The sequence below is a fragment of the Xyrauchen texanus genome, chromosome 26 (genome assembly GCF_025860055.1).
Source record: "Xyrauchen texanus isolate HMW12.3.18 chromosome 26, RBS_HiC_50CHRs, whole genome shotgun sequence".
Lineage (NCBI taxonomy): Eukaryota > Metazoa > Chordata > Actinopteri > Cypriniformes > Catostomidae > Xyrauchen > Xyrauchen texanus.
The window spans coordinates 34,992,396-35,013,082 of NC_068301.1; the positions used below are offsets into that span (position 1 = coordinate 34,992,396).

At 43.1% G+C, this 20,687-nt stretch overlaps 1 protein-coding gene across 1 annotated transcript; it reads left to right on the forward strand.

The window, feature by feature from the left end:
* The first annotated feature begins 380 nt into the window (after nucleotides 1–380).
* On the forward strand, nucleotides 381–9,361 carry tmem200b (transmembrane protein 200B). The gene is made up of 2 exons (XM_052093001.1): nucleotides 381–639; nucleotides 6,824–9,361. The coding sequence occupies exon 2, from the start codon at nucleotides 6,865–6,867 to the stop codon at nucleotides 8,056–8,058; it is 1,194 nt and encodes a 397-aa protein (XP_051948961.1). The 5' UTR covers nucleotides 381–639; nucleotides 6,824–6,864; the 3' UTR covers nucleotides 8,059–9,361.
* The last annotated feature ends 11,326 nt before the right edge of the window (nucleotides 9,362–20,687 follow it).

Sequence of the window (20,687 nt, forward strand, 5' to 3'; positions counted from 1 at the left end):
GTTTTAATTACTTCAAACTAAGTGTATGTAAACTTCTGACTTCAAATATATATACATATATAATTTATTATTTCAATCTTGAAACACTGACCAGAAGCTAATTTTCCATAAGGTGTGCTTTTAGCCCCATTGCACCCTACTATTTGTCTCTTGTACATATAAAATCATACTACTGTATATGACTTTATATTTTAGGAAGGGTGTCGTCATATTTGGTAGTTGTCTACCTCAAAAAGTTTGAAAATCACTCCCATAGGGAGCCCTATTGCCTGTTGAATGTGTAATTTACCCTGAGAAGAGAAGTCTGCTCACTCCATTTAGCCTGAAATATAGAGACGTCGAAGGAGGCGCTCTGCTCCACAATTTTACTGAGAGGAGCACACGAAATGTGGACAGTAGTGAACGGGCAGACGGTGACTTCTGATGATGGAGCGAAATTCCTCTCTTCTGCCTTAAGAAAGTCCGTTATTTTAACCCTTCAGTGTCTTCCTCTGGAGAGGAAGAGCTGTCATGGGAGGCGCGCGGCACTGCTCACGCGTCCTGATTGATGGAGAACCGCGAAACTTCGCAGTGGATATAGAACACGCGCGTGAAGTGCGATAGAGCGATGGGACGCAGACGCAATACATTGTAACAAAGGCAAGTAAACGTATTCCAAAATGTAGGCTAATTGTCTTGTGAGGCGCTTTTGATACGTTTTTAAACCAGTAACGCCAAAGCAACAACATCATTGCAGGTTTTATCAGTATGGATACTGACTTGACCTTATTAGAGGTCGAAAGATGTTTACTAGTCTCATTGATGAAGTCTAATGTCAAGTTTGGAGGCAAATTGGCAAATCGTGAACATTTCCATCACTTAGGGCCGTTTAGTTCCATTTGGCGAATATATTTATTCGAATGAATGAATTTAAGACTAAGTCCCTGAAAAAAAATTTGTTTGAATGTTTTTGGAAATATATACGAGGCTTTCTGCAGTGTCTGCCTGAAATGATAATGAGTTACATTTTTATATTTTATATGTAACAATGCGCATGATTGTATTTTAGATCAAGCCCCATATTAGGAAAAAGTTTTTTTTTTTTTTTTTTTCCCCCTCGTAATATTATCACAGACAGGACAATTTTGATGAAGCTCCATCCAATTTCAACCTAAAGTTGGGGTGACATTTTTTGTGCTTTTTAACATTTATGTGATGTAACTGCACCGGTGGTGTCAGAATAATTCAGGTCTGACTGTGTATGCATCAGCACACTGCAAACAGTGATGATAACACCAGAAGTCATAAAATGAAATGGTTTTTGAAGTCTGTTCACATGACTGTGCGTTCTGCAATGAATTCACACTGTGTCGCCAGACAACAGCCGTATAAAGTGGTACATTTGGTACGAAGAAGAGCATATCCAATGTCATGTCAATAACATTTGAGTGTCCAAACACTAAGAATGCAAATAAGGGTGCTGTCTACAATGTCTTTGGTGTTTAAATAATGATTCATACAAATAATCAAACAATGACTTGGAACATCGAACACAATTCCGATTCAAACATTTTATTTACATCAGCTGTTTATACTTCACACTTTGATTTATATAATTAATTGCACCCATTTGGAAACCAAGAGTGAACAACCATTAAAGTTGAGCCTGGTAATGGAAAAAGGTCTGGATTTCATCAGTCCAGGCTTCTGATGAATCAGTCCAAACATATGCATGGTACTATACATTGTTTTTCTATATGTGGATCTCATTCTACTTAAGGATTTAACAAGTTGACATTTACCCTAGCTGTAAATGCAGAAATTAATTTTATGATGCAGGGTTAGTTTCAACAGGCAGCTAATGCCAAAACGACACATTTTTAGTATACATAAATCTGGCCACAGTCTTAGTGTTTACATTTGGCCACATTACTTTGTCAGCTTAAATACTGACTTCTTGCTTACAAGTTCTATCTGATACCAAGTACTCTAGCAGAACATTCAAAGCATTTCCCATGAGTTTAAACAAACCAAGCAAGTCGGCTGAATTTCAAATGGCATTTTCAGAGTTGTCGAGAAACCCTTCCAATGAAGCGTTTGTTATTTCAGAGTGAATTGGCCACATGAAGTAATTTCTCTTCTAGTGACTGTTGTTCGTTTTTCCTTCACATTCCTCTTTCAATGGCATGGATTTAGAGATTCTTAGTGGTCCAGTTATTTTTGCCCTAGTCTACAACTACAATGCCTACAATCTGCAAAAGTGATCAGCTTCCCCTTATCACCCATTTCTTCAATTTAAAATCAACAATGTGCAAAAATTCAGTCTTTGATTACCTAAAATCAGCTTTCCATGTGCTGTTTCAGTGTGGAGCTCCCTTTGGGAGGTATTACTGGCTTGTCAGTCAGTCCTGCTGGGTAGTTTATCTGTCAGCTTAGTAAGGAAATATGTCATGCCTCAAAACTAATACATGAATTTATAAATTGTTTGGGGAACAGGGAATACACTCTTTGCTGTAAATACTGCATCACCCACTTTACTTTAAGAATGGTTATATTTAGAATGAAATGTAAAGTGGTTCCAAAAAGTATGTGGACACATTTTATTCAAGTATATACAATCACTGTGTACTTTAGGAACACCTGTACACCTACTAATTCATGCGATTATCTAATCAGCCAATTGTGTGGCAGCAGTGTAATGTATAAAATCATGCATAAAGGGGTCAGGAGCTTCATTTAATTTTCACATCAACCTTCAGAATGGGGAAACGTGATCTCAGTGATTTCAGCTGTGGCATAATAATTGGTGCCAGATGGGCTGGTTTGAGTATTTCTGATCTCCTGGGATTTTCACACATAACAGTCTCTAGACATTACTCAGAATGGTGCCAAAAACAAAATGCATCTGGTGTGCGGATGGAAATGCCTCGGTGATGCAAGAGGTCAACAGAATGGCCAGACAGAAAGTCTATGGTAACTTAGATAACCACTCTGTACAATTGTGGTGAGCAGAATAGCATCTCAGAATGCACAACTAGTAGAACCTTGAGGCGGTTGGGCCACAACAGCAAAAGACCATGTCGGCCAATTTATTAGGACCATAGTGTTCCTAATAAAGTGCTCAGTGAGTGTATAGCCTACAATGGCATTTGTTTTAAAGAAATATAGCACAAGCACACTTTTCAAGGAAACTATTTAATAAAAAGAAGTTAGTTAGGTTAATAGATAGAAAACAATAGAGATATTGATAATTTATTAATTTTTAATTACAATTAATTTTCTGGATTCAAAACAAGTTAACTCATCCAACAGCATTTGTGGTGATTAAAACAGAAAATAAATATTACTGGAAAATATGATGAACTAATCCTATGGTAACTTTTTGTGACACCTGTCTGAACTTGGGGGAACTGACTTCATAGATCCACTAAAATCCCTTTGGGACCAGATGGTTAAAAGTGATTTCCAACATTTTTGAGAATAATTGAGAAAAGTGAAGTTAATTCAGCTAAAACAGGGTTTCAAAATGGGGGCATTCAAAGGATGCCAGGGGGTACAGCAAGCAAATTAGTTAGGTTAGGCATTAGGTTACAAATGCTGGGCATTTATCACTCATAATAATTCAATCTATCATCAAGTTCCTCTTTTAATTAAAACGTTTATATAGACTTGAAGTATATCAGTTGGTTCTCAATTATATGGGTTGGAACGCATCTGAAGTATCTAGTTTAGCAGCGTCAAATACACAGGCAGAGGCACAATTTCAGCTAATTCACAAGTATGGCTCCATCTGATGTGGCTCAATGGACAGAACAGCGTTAGGTGAAGAAGGTCTCGACTGGTCTCGAGCTCTTAAATGCGCAGCTCTGTGAGAATAAGTGAGAAGCGAGGCGTGAGATGTGGAAACCATTTGAATTCGGCACAGAATTGTACATCACCACCCTTGAATTTACTAAAGTAAAACTAACTGAACTTTAGGCAGAAATAGATTGATTATAAATATGGGCTATTTTAGGGGAGTGAGGGAATATAATACATTTTTGTTACAACTTATAAATATTTATATATATATATATATATATATATTATTATTATTTTTTATTTACATGTGTTTAGAGTAGGTCTACTGTTTATAATAAAAAAATGCCATAATTTGTTTTATACATCTACATATACATTGTTTTACATCTAACCATGGTAGTGAAGTAGATCCATGCTTCCATGTATTTATTATGGTCTTGTTACAAATACCATTGTTAAAACTATAAAAAATATATTGTATAGTTATTTATTATCATTTATTGCAATGACATGAATTTATATGTAAATTATATGACTTAAATTTTGTAATACTTTTTTGGCCCATAATATATACACTCACCTAAAGGATTATTAGGAACACCTGTTCAATTTCTCATTAATGCAATTATCTAATCAACCAATCACATGGCAGTTGCTTCAATGCATTTAGGGGTGTGGTCCTGGTCAAGACAATCTCCTGAACTCCAAACTGAATGTCAGAATGGGTAAGAAAGGTGATTTAAGCAATTTTGAGTGTGGCATGGTTGTTGGTGCCAGACGGGCCAGTCTGAGTATTTCACAATCTGCTCAGTTACTGGAATTTTCACGCACAACCATTTCTAGGGTTTACAAAGAACCCTAGAAGAATGGTGTGAAAAGGGAAAAACATCCAGTATGCGGCAGTGCCTTGTTGATGCTAGAGGTCAGAGGAGAATGGGACTGAGACTGATTCAAGCTGATAGAAGAGCAACTTTGCCTGAAATAACCACTTGTTACAAACGAGGTATGCAGCAAAGCATTTGTGAAGCCACAACACGCACAACCTTGAGGCGGATGGGCTACAACAGCAGAAGACCCCACTGGGTACCACTCATCTCCACTACAAATAGGAAAAAGAGGCTACAATTTGCAAGAGCTCACCAAAATTGGACAGTTGAAGACTGGAAAAATGTTGCCTGGTCTGATGAGTCTCGATTTCTGTTGAGACATTCAGATGGTAGAGTCAGAATTTGGCGTAAACAGAATGAGAACATGGATCCATCATGCCTTGTTACCACTGTGCAGGCTGCTGGTGGTGGTGTAATGGTGTGGGGGATGTTTTCTTGGCACACTTTAGGCCCCTTAGTGCCAGTTGGCATTGTTTAAATGCCACGGCCTACCTGAGCATTGTTTCTGACCATGTCCATCCCTTTATGGCCACCATGTACCCATCCTCTGATGGCTACTTCCAGCAGGATAATGCACCATGTCACAAAACTTGAATATTTCAAATTGGTTTCTTGAACATGACAATGAGTTCACTGTACTAAAATGGCCCCCACAGTCACCAGATCTCAACCCAATAGAGCATTTTTGGGATGTGGTGGAACGGGAGCTTCGTGCCCTGGATGTGCATCCCACAAATCTCCATCAACTGCAAGATGCTATCCTATCAATATGGGCCAACATTTCTAAAGAATGCTTTCAGCACCTTGTTGAATCAATGCCACGTAGAATTAAGGCAGTTCTGAAGGCGAAAGGGGGTCAAACACAGTATTAGTATGGTGTTCCTAATAATCCTTTAGGTGAGTGTATATATATCATTTGTTTGTGTCTGTGGGGATTATCTGCACAGCTTTGAACATCATATGAAGCACTTTAGTTTCATTCTGTTTCTGAAATTCAAACCAAAAGCAAAAGTGTTTCTGTCAGACTGTTATGTTTACCAGTGTTTGTGACATTTATTTTTTTTTTATAAATCAGTTTAAGATTTTATGGGTTCAAAAGGCATGGTGCAGTCTTGCATGACATGTTTTAAACTTAATGACTTACTACTGAGAGCTTTTTTGAAGGGTGTGAAGGAGGGTTTGTGCTTGCTCCAATTCAATCTGAATGCATGTTGTTGACACTTGGAGAGAGCCTTCACGCATTGATTATTTCCAGAAATGTTATATTCTCTCAGATGTTGATGCCAACGTATGACTTTTAAACTTGCGAAGCACTTGTTGGCAAACATAAATCACTGTGCCTGTTTTCTTAAATTATTTAAAAGACATGTCCCTGTGGATAAAATATTAATAAAAGCAATTATAACTGGGCCCGAAAGAAATCTAAAGCCCATGGGAACATTAGCATGAATGTTTCAATCAAACAATCTCCCGAAATGTTTAAGCAAAGCTTCATAGAAGTTATAGAGCATACGGTGGCCCCAAAAAGTATTTGGAGACTTAAGTCACACTTAAAACGTATGGATGTCATTACATTAAATAACAAAATATCAAACCAGGTGGTATCTACAACTTTTACTCAGAACTTATTCAGTTTGTGAATTTGTGGTAATATGTGGATATATGAAGTCAGGTCCCCAAGTTCACACAGGTGTCCCAGCAGATTAACCACAGGTGTTGTTCATCACATTATCTGTGGACATGCTCCACTAATATCTGACAACCAGAAAGTGTCCAAATAATTGTTTGTCTTCACTTTCAACCCTATATCTATTGTTTTATCATTTAATCTAAAATGTTTTGCTTGAAAACGAAGGGTTCCTGTTATTCAACTGGCAGAGCATGACACTAGTAATACCAAATTCAGGGGTTTGATTCCCAGGGAACATACTGTACATACTGACCTGACAAGAATGTATACCTAAAGTCGCTATGCACATTCATACATTTTGAAGTGTGGCTTGAGTGTCCAAATAATTTTTGGGGCAACTGTAGATGAACCAAGTGTTATATTGATTTAGAAGCGTAGAACAAATATTAACATATAAAACACTGAATGCATGCCACCACTTGATCTCAGCCTTTACCTCTGACCTTCTTACCCTCACCTTTTGCAGACTCCCATTAGGGTGTGACGTGCACTGGACCAGCCTATGCCATGAGGACTCAGAAGTCCCACGGCCGGACATCAGCCAGACCTTCCCGTCAGCTCCTGCCGCGTTTCAGTTTTCACTCCAGGAGAAAGAAGGAAGGTGTGATCCAGGGAAAGCTGCGTATTCGCTCCATGCCTGGGGCCTTTCTAGTGCTGGGAGTGGTGGTTGTTATTGTTGGCACTGCACTTGCCGTGGCTGGTTACTGGCCATACCGGGCCCATCGTGCCTCACTGGACTTAGTAGAGGATGGGACCTCAGGGACCTCACAGGCCTCAGGATTGGGATTAGGAACCAAATGGCTGTTTTCTGCTGCAAGTCTTGTGCATAGTGAGAGAATGAAACTCCTCGGCCCCGTCATTATGGGAGTGGGACTCTTTATACTTATTTGTGCCAATACGGTACTCTACGAGAATCGGGACAGGGAAACGCAAATGCTTCTGGCTCAGATGCGGAGCGTCATCTGCTCTGTTTCTGCAGCTGTGCCTTCGGCAGACCTCTTGCAGGTCAACTCCCTTGCTAGGCAATACCAATGGGTCAGCAGCTTACCTGCAGCCCACCTGAACATCCTCTGCTTGCAAGAATTATCCCGTTCAGAGCCACTATTACATGTGAAGAGCATGGATGAGGAGGATAGCATGCAACAGCAAGAAACTCTGCACACTCAGGTTCTTCATCATCAGGACTCTTCTTCCAACCCCTCGATTCACAGCAAAGTGATTCTTTGCACTGAGGAGCAGATGACCACCTATGGACTAGATCTGCAGTTTGAAAGTCACTGTGGACTTAGCAACTGCATGACAGCATCTTCTATGTCCACACTGGGTGGGGAGGAATGTGAGACCTTCTCTATCCCACCCAGACGCTCCTATAGCATGAGCCACAGAGTTAGACCACACATACTGCCGAAGGATATGGTGCATCCAGTGGACAAGTCCATGTCCTCAATGGGTAACCAAAGACTGCTTCCAAGACAGTCCAGCTCAGAGGTGTGCGTGAACATGGTTGGGTTTGGAGTTGACCTTGACCTTATACCTGTGGAAGAGCAGAAACACTGTAGTTGGCCTAGGCTAGACCTTGGAAGTGCCAGGAGGTACCTCAAGCTGGAGAACAAAGAAGATTCTGTGGAAAAGTTACTGGATCAGCTTGAACAGCAGTGCTTGCAGTTGAACAAAAGCTATGGCTCAGGCCCTTTCCAGTGAGATGAGGTTTAATCATTACATCAGGGTTAATGGAATGTTAAATCCTATGGTCATGAGGAAGAGCCTCACGAAGAATAATACACCTGGAATAATTGTGTTTCCTGTGGCTATTTCTTTGCACAGTTTCTGGAATCTGTGAGGCCAGCTAATTTGCTTATTTCCAAGACCTAGCCATAAATCTCACTTGACTAGTTTTTGTAACTAGTTTGCTTTGAGATGCGTGAAGTATGGAAATGTAGCTTGAAAGGGCATTAACGTCTGCAATATTTTGCTGCCCTTGATTGCATGTATATATAAGCATGCATCCTGGAGGTATTTTACAGTCATGGAAACTTTCTAAATGTCTTGTGCTTCCATTGATTCTAGGATGAATCTGACCTCTTTTTGAAAAATTGTGTAAAAGGGCTAAAGGAGGAATCTGTTTGGTATTGTTGCAAAAGCCCAACTTGTTTCCAGGACACACTAAATAACATCACGTTAGAATAAACAAAGACATCAGCAAAGAGATTCAAAGCAAACACGTTTCTGATGTCTGAAGTCAGGTTGGCCAAAACCTTGATCCTAGTTTGGATAATTATAAGAGGATTTGTTGCCCAAAATGAAGAATGCTGGTTATTTAACCAAAAATAATGGATTTGTCCATAAACTGTGTCCACGTTTGGATTGTCTACTGAAATCCATTTGGTTACAAGTTGACCCAAAGGAACCTTCTTTGCACATTGTCCATAAATCATTCCCAGAGTATCTGCTTCCCTCTTATCTCACTGGTCTCCTACCTCTGCCTAACGATGGTGAAACAGAAGCACAGATGATGAAGGCACACTCTTGGCTTCATTAACTAAGGTGATCAGTTTTTGCATGCACTAATGCAGATACATCATTGCTTTCCCTTTAAAGGGTGGAGCTTGACAGAGCCCCTTCTTTTTGCAGTGAGAATGTGTAATTGCACTCTGTTTACAAAAAACAAGACAGTCACCCTGTCTCTATTTTGTCTGTGTAGCCTGTTTTTGTATGCTGTGTTGTATGCTGTGTTTTCTCTATGTATACTGAGCAATATCCACAATCTGACTAATTAATCATTGATGATGTCAGACCCTTTACACCTTTAAACTGAATTCCATGCCTGTGTTGCAAATAAAAGGCAAAGCAAAACCACTTCAAATGTAAATGTTTTTTTGCTAAATACATGTTTGCATGGCACTTTGCAAGGCAGCACTGTTTTAATATTCCTAAAACATCATATATTGCTTCTCCACAATTTTCTGCAATTAATTTATACAACCCATAAACATACAGACTCATTTCAAACGTCATGCCTTTTAAGAAATTTAAGATTAAAGTTTGAAAATCTCCATTGACTTGTGTTGTTAGAATGCCATTCAAAATCTTACCTCTGTGGTCTTTTTATTTTTGCACATATTTAGCCACCTACAGCCACCTTTACACTGCAAAGTTGCAATGTGTTGATTGTTGTGCACAGCCGACAGAAAAAAGAGTGTCATGAGTCATGAAAACGACAGCAGTGGTGCTGATGCACCATTTTATTTATCCAGAACCAAAGCATAAACAAGCTTACCTAATTTATTTTTTTATCTCATTATTACTATTTTTAACAAAACTTTAAATAATATATACTGTAACTTTTTAACTAATCAAACTCAAGTATTTCACAAGTATTCATTTAACAAGTTGACATTTACCCTAGCTGTAAATGCAGAAATTAATTTTATGATGCAGGGTTAGTTTCAACAGGCAGCTAATGCCAAAACGACACATTTTTAGTATACATAAATCTGGCCACAGTCTTAGTGTTTACATTTGGCCACATTACTTTGTCAGCTTAAATACTGACTTCTTGCTTACAAGTTCTATCTGATACCACGTACTCTAGCAGAAAATAAAACTCAAGACTTTCACAAGTATTCATATGTAAATATCCTTCAAACTACAGGAGATAAATTTACCTGCTAAGGAAACCCGAGTTAAGATATTAAAATTTGTTTCAGATAAGGTATCTTGATTATTTGTATTTTGTCTTTGGACACTGGCAGAGTTTGTCACTTATTAATGCTTAAAACAAGTGAAAAATCTGCCAGTACACAAAGAATTACACTTTCAATGTACATTTTTGCAGTTTTACTAGGCCTGATTTGCAGGGGAACTCCTGTTGTTTCAGGTGCAGAGAGGCATATGAACATAATGGAACATACCTCATCATGCTCTTTGTTAGAGGTGCAAGGATTATAGAGGTTTGCCGTTTCACTGCTGTTTCACTGCAATAATCACTAGACCAGATGGCTTTAAAAGCAAGGTCTATGATGAATGAAAGTAAAAGTTGTTTGCATTTTTCATGTGAAAATGTATTTCCAAGGTTGTTCCTTCTTTTCAACTTTGCTTGCAAGGCACTATATTGATACAACTAAAAAGATTCTCTGCAATTATTTCAGCCAGAACCACTCAACATATAGAATCCATTAAAACTTTTATACAGGGCCAGTGCAAGCTAAATGCAAATTAGGCAGTTGTCTAGGGCAGCCACATTGTGGGGTGCCTCAAAAATGATTGGTTGTACGGACAGAGAAACACTCAGGGTGGCCCCAGTCTGATGGTTGCCTAGGGCCATAAAAATTGTAACATCGGCCCTGCTCATAAACTAATGTAAGAATGAATTTATATTCTAGCTTGAGATTGACTTTGTTCACCATTCAAAATCTAATTGACATTGTAACATTCACATACTAAATTGAGATGGGTAAATGGCTGTTCAGTCATGAGTTCAATCTGGAGGCCATTTGTGGTACTTCATCTAATTTAATAATAAAACAATTCATATTCACAAACCAAGCTGATACGATTTAAAAATGGGTCCACCACTTTTCAGATAGTTCATGCGTCCTTGAACGTGCAAACAATAATGATTACTTAGAAAAATTAGTTCATTGGAGCCTTTATAACATTATGCTGGCAACACCATAATCGATGGTTTGATTCCAGGGAAACATACAGTCGAAAAAGTATGTGAACCCTTTGGAACTAATGGTTTTCTGCATGAATTGGTCATAAAATGTGATATCGTCATCAAAGTCACAAGTATAGACAAACACAATGTACTTAAGCTAACAACAACAAAAAAAATTATAATCTTTCATGTCTTTACTGAACACATTCCATTAAACATTCGCAGTGTTGTGGAAAAGTAAGTGAACCCTTTGATTGAATTACTACTCGGTCCTCCTTTGGCCAAAATAACATAAACTAAGCGTTTAAGGTAGCTGCGGATTAGACCAGAAAAGAACTTGGGACCATTCTTCCTTAAGGATGTCTGTGTGAATGACTCTCTTGAGGTCATTCTGCAGCCTCACTATTGGATTAAGTTCTGAGCTCTGACTGGGCCACTCCGAAAGGTGGATTTTTGTTTTTTTTAACCATTCTGTAGTGGATTTATTTTTATGTTTAGGGTCAGTGTCCTGCTGCATCACCCAGCTTTAGCTGGCACACAGCCGCCCTGAAATTATCCTGTAGGAAAATAATTTTTCCCCTCAGTGATGGAAAGCGGTCAGGCCCTGAAGCAGCAAAGCAGCCCTAAATCATGATGCTCCCCCCACCATACTTCACAGTTGGGATGATGTTTTCATGTTGGTATGTGGTGCTCTTTGACGCATAATGCTGCGTTCTTCCCAAACACTTCAACTTTAGTTTCATCAGTCCACAAAACATTTTCCCAGTAGTGTTGTGTCAATGTGGTCTTTGGCATCTTCAGACGTGGAGCAGCAGTGGGAGAGGGAAAAACACTTACTCGCCGGTTCTCCAATATGCCTTAACTTGGTCCTTGGCCACTCCTCCACCCTCTAACAGACGACATCCGCACCTCCCCGGGCGGATTGGAGGCAGTTCTCTGAGGTGAACGAATTGCCCTGCCACGTTCTCGGGGGAACAGAAGGGGTCTCTCCCGCCCCTGGCAGCGGTTCTCCCGCTCCAGGCGGTCAGTCGGGAGCCCCTCCCCACTCACGGATGGCAGTCCTCTCTTGACCCTGCCACGTTTAGTGGCCGGTAGGGGTCTCCCCCCGCCCATTCACCCCTCACGGTCAGCGGCCATTCCTCCGCTTGCTGGCAGCCGGGCTCATCCATCCCCCGGCTGATGGCAGCGGCTACTCCATTGGGGTGGATGGTAGCAGCGAGAACTCCTAGAGTTCCTAGATCTACAAGAACAATGTGTGTTATTAGTTAAAACAGATTGTTTTTGTTTATTATTGTAACTTAAATGAAGATCAAACCATATTTTAAGACAAATGTATACATAAATGCTGGCAATTCCAAAGGGTTCACATACTTTTTCTTGACATTGTACATGTTGAAAAGTCCAAAAGTCTGGGACCACATATGAAAATTATTATATTTTGCTTTATTTATTTTATTTAACATTCTTTCCATTACATATGCTATTACCAGAGTAGTAGAAAAGTATAATTTAATTTATTGGGATCTGGTATGTTCTACTTTTGCACTCAAGCTGGCATGAAGTCTAAAAGTCTACAAGTTTGTGCAAAACCTGATGAACATGTTATCAAGCATTATTTGAGAATGTAACAAAAAACTTTTTGTGTGATTTAATTGAAGCAAGAAAATCTGACCTTTTGTACAAAAGCATTAAAATGGTCAACATGTCACAAATTTGCTTATTTGACTAGTGACCTAAAATAATAAGAATAATAATAATTTTTCACAATGCTAAAACTTTTGGTTAATTTTCAGGTTTAAATAAAAAACAAAGTGGTCTTAGAATGTTCTGTTTACTTTGAATTCACTGTTGGTTGCATTCGATATAACATCTGCCAAACAGATAAGAGTAAATTATACTGTGTTTGGTTCTATAAGTTTTAGCCTAATTGTAGAAGGAAGAGATACATGGATAGGAGGAAGGAGAAATTCCCCTGCTGTAATTATCCTCAGTATTGTTGTCATCAGCGGCCAACTTTTCCTCCCTTATTAGGTTTTATGGCTCCTTCCGGGCAGGTATGCAGTCTCTCGTGATCTCTTCTCATTCACTTGGTCATTTACAAGATGGCTTCTGCGATTTTAACAGCTTGTAAAGTTTGCAGGCAAGACCCAAGGATTTTTATTTTTTAATTCAATGAGGAAGACATATGTAGTTGGAGCTACATATCTAGTAGGGCTACAGTTGAGAACTAAGACAGAACAGTTTTTTTGGATGAACTACTCCAACAATCCTAATGCACCCTATGTGTCCACGAACTCATCCTTAGATCATGGTTATTGTGTTAGCTAAATTGGCACAGAATTGTGTCTTGTACTGTATCCGATACATTATCTTTTGGCACACAGCTATTAGCCACCATCAGCATCTGCAGTACATACATTTGTTTTTATGTAAATGGTTGCACTGTTTCAAAGGTCTTATCGGTGCCTTAAACATTTCACAGAAGTGCTAAAAACTACACCTCTTTGTGCATATATGCAGCCAGATGTGACGTCAAAGAGTTTGGGGAAACATGTTGAAATTGAACTGTGAAAATAAACATTGTGGGCATAATACAGCCTGTTTACCTTACGCTGTGAACTACTGACCATGAAGTGGATAAGAGTTTTGAACAAAACTTCATGTAACTCAGCACTTTAGGTCTGAGCGTGTTTTTTGAGTGTGCTTTTATGTGTGTGTATAGGACGTGTGTTGAGGGTTGTATAACAGCCTGGGTGTAATTGTGTTTTACTGCATCATGTTCCACAGGCACAGTCTCGTTGGCTTGTGTACAGGAAGTCAATGGGATCCAGGTGCGAATAAAGACAGTACTGAGAGGAGATGCAACAAGAACAAAAGAGAATAGAAAAAGAAAAGGAGAAACATGTTTTAAAAGAATAAACTGTCTGACACGTTGCATTTCTGGTTAATAGAGCGCAATAGCGACTGCCCACTTAGTCTTGGTTTCAGAAGTATTGTTTCCCATTCATTTTCTCTAAAGGCATGTTAAAGAATATCTTTAGTAAAAGGTTTTTAGCTAAGAATCAATCCAAACAATGTGGATGTGTTGACAGCATCGTCAATGATCATTACTTTTAATGAATGCAGTTGATGCATTTACCTTTTGACATTATATTGGTTTCATTCTATGTGATTTCTGGTGCCGTATTCATCTTATTTCAAAGGATTACATCACTTTAACCAAGACCAAAATTTTTATGTTAAAATGAATACAAATTCTGTAATCATTTAATCATTATACCTGGTCATCTCATTTTAAGAATACGCTGCGGCTCAAAAACACAAAAAAGCACCATAAAAAAATTATAAATGTAATGCGTTCTATTTGTGCGCTATAATCCAAGTCTTCAGAAGCCATATGATAGGAACAGACCCAAATTTAAGTCTTCATGGGCCTATTTACACATGGCCACTTAATGCGTTTTTACTGATCAGATCTGATTGAAAAAGCTCATTCCATTTACACTTGGCCACATCAATTTGTCTCTGCCAGATGGATATAAATCCTTAAATTCCGGCACTATATGCAAATAAAACAAAGTTCGCTTCTGTGATTATGCTTATGCAGGGCAGTGAATTTAAAAGATGTGCTTTATTATTTGATTCCAAACAAATCTTTACAGTGTGCATGTGTCTGTGTATGGACGCTGTGTGTTTCCCCTCAGGGCTTCTCGTAGGTAATATGCACCATACATGTCAGTGTTTAGTTTCAGTTTCACCAGTGATCTGCATCAAATAAATGGGGCAAAAAGTTCTGTCTCTCCTGCAACACGCATTCGTCTTTTTCTTTGTTTTGTTTAAATATTCGGTGATAGCTGTTCCCCTTCTGTCGCTCTCTCCACGTTGTGTCAGAGAAGCGACACTAGGGGTCTCTCTTGAGCGCCGATATTCACCTCTGAACTATGAAAAAAGGCCAATGAGAGTTGGCAACCAGTATTTGCATGTCCCGGCCCCGGACATACGGGTATTTAAGCGGCGCAAATACGGGACTTCATTCAGAAAATGTCTTCGGAGCCGATGGTCGTGTTTGCAGACTGCTGCGTTTTACACACCGAGTTCCTGCTATCCTCTGCTGCATGCTGTTGGATACAGTTGCAGATACAGTTGCAGATAAGAAAGATCTCTCACGAGTTCTTTCATTCACAAAAGAGTGATTTTATTTAAAAGAGTAATTTCCTCTAAAAGAGCAAAAAACACAGTGGCGTTGAACGTCGTTTTAAGAACGCGTCTTTATAAAGATGCCTTTCCGCCCCTGTGTTGTTCCTGGATGCGGAAGAGTACTCTCCGCTTCCGACGGCCACAGGCGTTGTCTCGTGTGTCTGGGCAGTGATCACACTGAGGCTGCGTTTGTGGATGGTTCATGTTCTCATTGCGAGAACATGACCATGACAACGTTCGCGGTCGCAGCTTGCTTACAACCGTAAGCAAGCCACTCCAACCGCCCCAGCGTCGCTCCTTCTTTCCACGGGATTGAGGGCGATGCGGCTGGCGATGGAGGCGATCCGAGGATGGCAGCGGGTGCAGCTCGCCGGGTACGCCCCTCGGACCACCAGCGCCCGGCACGCTCGTTGACTCCGTCCCCTTCGAGGTGGCGGCGACTCGCCTCACAGCCAGTCTGCCTACCCTCTTGCGATGGAAGCAGATGAGTTAGCCGCGACATCGGGCGTGGGCTCTGATGCTGAGGGCTCGCCGCCGGGCTTGCACGCCCAGGAGGAGGCCGGCGCACAGATGTCCGATATGCTTTCCGGGCAGCCAACAGCGTGGGCCTGGATTGGAACCCTCCATCCTCCCCACAGCCATCACGGCTGGGCGATTGGTTCTTGGCGTGGAGCGCGCTCACAGCCTCCCCCAGTTCCTTTCTTCCGGAGGTGCATGATGAGCTGGCGTCTTCGTGGAGAGCACCCCTCTCCACTCGTCGCTACCGCCACCTGCTCATCCGCCCTCACCACCCTCGGCGGCAGTGCGCCACGCGGTACACGGAGATCCCCAGGTGGATAGAGCTGTTGCGCTCCACTTATGTCCCGGAAGCACTGCCACCTGGCGGGCCGCCCTGTACTCCCTTCCGGTCCTGTAGAGCAACATCCTCGCTCACGCTGAAGGCCTACAGCGCTACCGGACGCGCCGCTTCCGCCCTGCATGCCATGGCTCTCCTGCAGGTCCACCAAGCCAAGGCGCCGCCCAACATGCACAGGGGTGGCCCTGATCCCGACACGCTGCAGGAACTGCGCTCAGCGACCAACCTGCGCCCTGAGGCGGCGAAGGTCACAGCGCAGGCACTTTCGGGCAGGCGATGGCCACTCTGGTGGTCCAGGAACTTCAGCAATGGCTGGACTTAGTTGAGATGCGTGAAGCTGACAAGACTCGCTTCCTCAACGCCCCTGTCTCCCAGTTCGGCCTCTTCGGCGACACCGTTGAGGACTTTGCCCAGCAGTTCTCCCTGGTGAAGAAGCAGGCGGAGGCCATTTACGCACATCATGCCGCGCCGCAAGCTTGCCACCACGGCCCAGGACCCACCTGCTCGCCGAGGGCGTCCTCCGCTGACCAGAAGACCTTCTGCTCCGCCCCAACCTGGGCCCAGCTCTCAGCCCCGGCGTCGAGCAAACCGCAGGAAGCGTACGCCCCTGCCTCACGGACCCCTTTGAGGACCGGAAGGCTCCCAAGCGTCCCTGAGACAGTGGACCCAGAGGACGAGAAGTTAGCTCCGGAGGTGGTAAGACCACTCCGTCCCCCGGTGGAGGGCCGGGAGGAGAATCTTTTGTTTTGTCATTTGCTGCACCCCCTGACGGGGGCTGCGGTACCCAAATTCTCAATAAAAGAGCTATTTCCTTTACCTCTGGGTCACATGGCCCGCAAATGCCGTTCTCACGGCACTTTGCTTTCAGGCCTCAACAGTCTCGGCGCCCAGGATGCGGTGCTTCCGCCCTCAGCCCCACGACTGTTCAGAGGACGCCAGCATCAGACCTCCTCAGTCACGAACCCGCCCCCTGCCGGGTGCGCGAAACAAGGTAAGTGCTTTGAGTTTATTCTTAGCACCGGAGCCTCGGGATGCCACAACGCCTCCCGACGCCGCGCTACCTGTTCCGCACCGCTGCGAAGCCCCGCCGGGTACCTCCAAAATACTCGTCCCCTTGGTGCCCCTAGCATGGAGCTTAGAGGCATGGCTTTCACTGCTCAGCTCGTCACGGTGGCTGCAACGGACCATCTGACTCGGTTACGCAATTCAGTTTGCCAGGTCTCCGCCCCCCCTTCGTGGCCGTTCGTTCCTCCGCAGTGCACGGCGAACATGCCCACTCCCTGCGTGAGGAAATCGCCTCCCTTCTAATCAAGGACGCGATAGAGCCTGTCCCTCCGACCGAAATGAAGAAGGGTTTCTACAGCCCTTGCCGTTGTACCCAAGAAAGGCGGCGGCATACGACCGATCTTGGACCTGCAAGTTTTCAATCGGAACTTGTCCAAACTCCCATTCAAAATGCTTACCCAGAAACAAATTCTATCTGGCGTCCGGCATCTAGATTGGTTCGCAGCGGTAGACCTGAAGGGCAGCGTACTTCCACGTCTCAATTCGCCCTCGACATCGACCCTTTCTACGGTTGGCGTTCGACGGCCAGGTGTATCAGTACAAGGTCCTCCCCTTCGGCCTGTCTCTGTCCCTCGCATCTTCACGAATGTCGCAGAGGCGGCTCTTTCCCTTCACGAGGGCGGGCATACGCATACTCAATTACCTCGACGATTGGCTCATTTTGGCCTCCTCGCAGGAATTACTATGCGCACACAGAGACCAGGTGCTCGAGCACCTCGGCCGTTTAGGGTTTCAGGTCAACTGGGAAAAGAGCAAGCTCACCCGGTCCAGAGCATCTCTTTTCTCGGTTTGGAGTTAGACTCAGTCTCAATGACAGCAAGTCTCTCCAACGAGCATGCTCAGTCAGTGCTGGAATGCCTCGCTTCTTTCGAACCAGGCACCGTGGTCCCTTTGAAATGTTTCCAACGGCTCCTGGGGCATATGGCATCCTCCGCGGCGGCCGCGCCACTGGGGTTGATGCATATGAGACCACTTCAGCATTGGCTCCAGACTCGAGTCCCGAGACGAGCATGGCGCCCCGCCTGCCGCCAAACCTTCAAACCCTGGACAGACCTCTGCTTTCTACGGGCAGGAGTACCCTTGCAGCAGGTGTCCCGTCGCATTCTGGTTACAACCGACGCCTCCAAATTGGGTTGGAGCGCCGTGTGCAATGGTAGCGCAGCCTGCAGGCCGGTGGAACCGAGGCCCGCTGCACTGGCACATCAACTGCCTAGAGCTGCTGGCCGTTTTTCTTGCCCTGAAGAAATTTCTTCCGTTGATTCGTGGCAAGCATGTCCTAGTCAGGACAGACACCACCACGGTGGTGGCCTACATAAACCGCCAAGTCGGAGTACGCTCCCTCCACATGTCACAGCTCGCCTGTCGTCTCCTCCTTTGGAGTCAGCAGCGACTGGAGTCACTGCGCGCCACTCACATCCCGGCAACCTCAATGTGATAGCGGACGCGCTGTCAAGGCAAAACTTGCCCGGCGGAGAGTGGAGGCTCCACCCCCATTCGGTCCAGCTGATTTGGGACAGGTTCGGCAAGGCCCAGGTAGACCTGTTTGCCTCCCAGGAAACCTTCCACTGTCCGCTCTGGTATGCCCTCACAGAGGCTCCCCTTGGGACAGATGCTCTGGCGCACAGCTGGCCCGCGGGGCTGCGCAAATGCAGCTTTTCCCCAGTGAGCCTTCTTGCACAGGTGCTATGCAAGGTCAGGGAGGACAAGGAGCAAGTCACTCTGGTGGCCCCCTACTGGCCCAACCGGACGTGGTTTTCGGATCTCACACTCCTCATGACAGCCCCTCCCTGGCGAATTCCCTGAGGAAGGACCTTCTTTCTCAGGGGCGGGAGCAGCTCTGGCATCCGCATCCAGACCTCTGGAATCTCCACGTCTGGTCCCTGGGCGGGACGCGGAGGATCTAGCCGGCCTACCTTTGGCCGTCATAGACACTATTAACCAAGCCAGAGCCCCTTCGACCAGGCATCTTTACGCCCTGAAGTGGCGTCTGTTTGTGGACTGGTGTTCTTCCGAGCCGAAGACCACAGAAGTCGCGCAGTTAGGTCAGTGCTCGTGTTTCTTCAGGAGAGGCTGGAGAGGAGGCTGTCCCCTCCACCCTCAAGGTGTATGTTGCGCTATCGCGGCCCACCACGACACGGTAGACGGCAAGTCTCTTGGTAAGCACGACTTAATCGTCAGGTTCCTAAAAGGTGCCCGGAGGATGACTCCCTCCCGGCCTAACCTGTCTAGGTTACATATGTAACCTCCGTTCCCCGATGGAGGGAACGAGACGTTGTGTCTCCCCTGCCACGTCGCTGAGCCGAGCCCTTTTGTGGCCGGACCATTTCCGGCTCCTCAGAAAAATCCTGAATGAACTCCCGTATTTGCGCCGCTTAAATACCCTTATGTCCGGGGGCGGGACATGCAAATACTGGTTGCCAACTCTCATTGGCCTTTTTTCATAGTTCAGAGGTGAATATCGGCGCTCAAGAGAGACCCCTAGTGTCGCTTCTCTGACACAACGTCTCGTTCCCTCCATCGGGGAACGGAGGTTACATATGTAACCTAGACGTTATGTTTAGCATTTTTCCTATGATGACGTAGCATTGTTTGGGTGGGGGATAAAGTTTACAAATGTGACTTGAACAGCCAGATGCATTTAGACTTGACCAGTTTTGTCTGGAAGGAGTATCAAACCACCTCCTGAAGTGGTTCAAGTGATCGGATTGCAATCCATCTCGAATGCATTTCGGAGAGCATTTACACCTGGTCTTTTTATGATCGTATGGCTATGTGATCAGTGAAAATGCATGAGGAGGCCAAGTGTAAACAGGCCCTATTAAATTGTCTTGTCCAAAATAACTTTCCTGGACTTTCAGCTTCACAGCCTTTCCAACTCAATCCGTGAAGCAAAATCACACTCTTAAACATTCATAAATTGCAGCAGCAAGAAACTTTATGATGCAGGTTTGATATCAGTGATGTCAAATGTTCATTGACGGTTGTGCCTTGACCATCAGGAGCAGTTCCAATGCATCACATTGTCATTCCCACTACTCTTGAATTATTGTGATTATCTGCTCTATATATACTGTATAAATACAATGTATGGTTAAGCAATGTTTAGGTTTAGGGGTAGGTGTGGGTTTAACGGCTCCAATATATATAAATATAATAGTATATTGTATCTCAAATTATTTTCACTGAACATTTATCTGGCTGTTTTTTTATATTATGTTGTTCTGTTAAAAATGGTTAAATTTAGGGGTAGGGGTAGGATTAAGTCATCTAAAATATAAATAAAATAGTAGTAATGTAACTAAATGAATATATTTATGATATAAAGGATTTTTTAATATTTGTATATTTCTAAAGCTGTAAATATGTGAAAATATTTACATTTTAAATGCCGTCAAAACGTCCGTATTGTATGTTTCAGCATCTATCCAAAAGCTTAAATTATCTAATGAATGAACTACTCATCCCATGAAGTATTGCAAATGACTTAATCAAATAACAAATATAAAACTATTGACTTTTATTAAAAACAATATATTTTAAGTTTATTGCAAA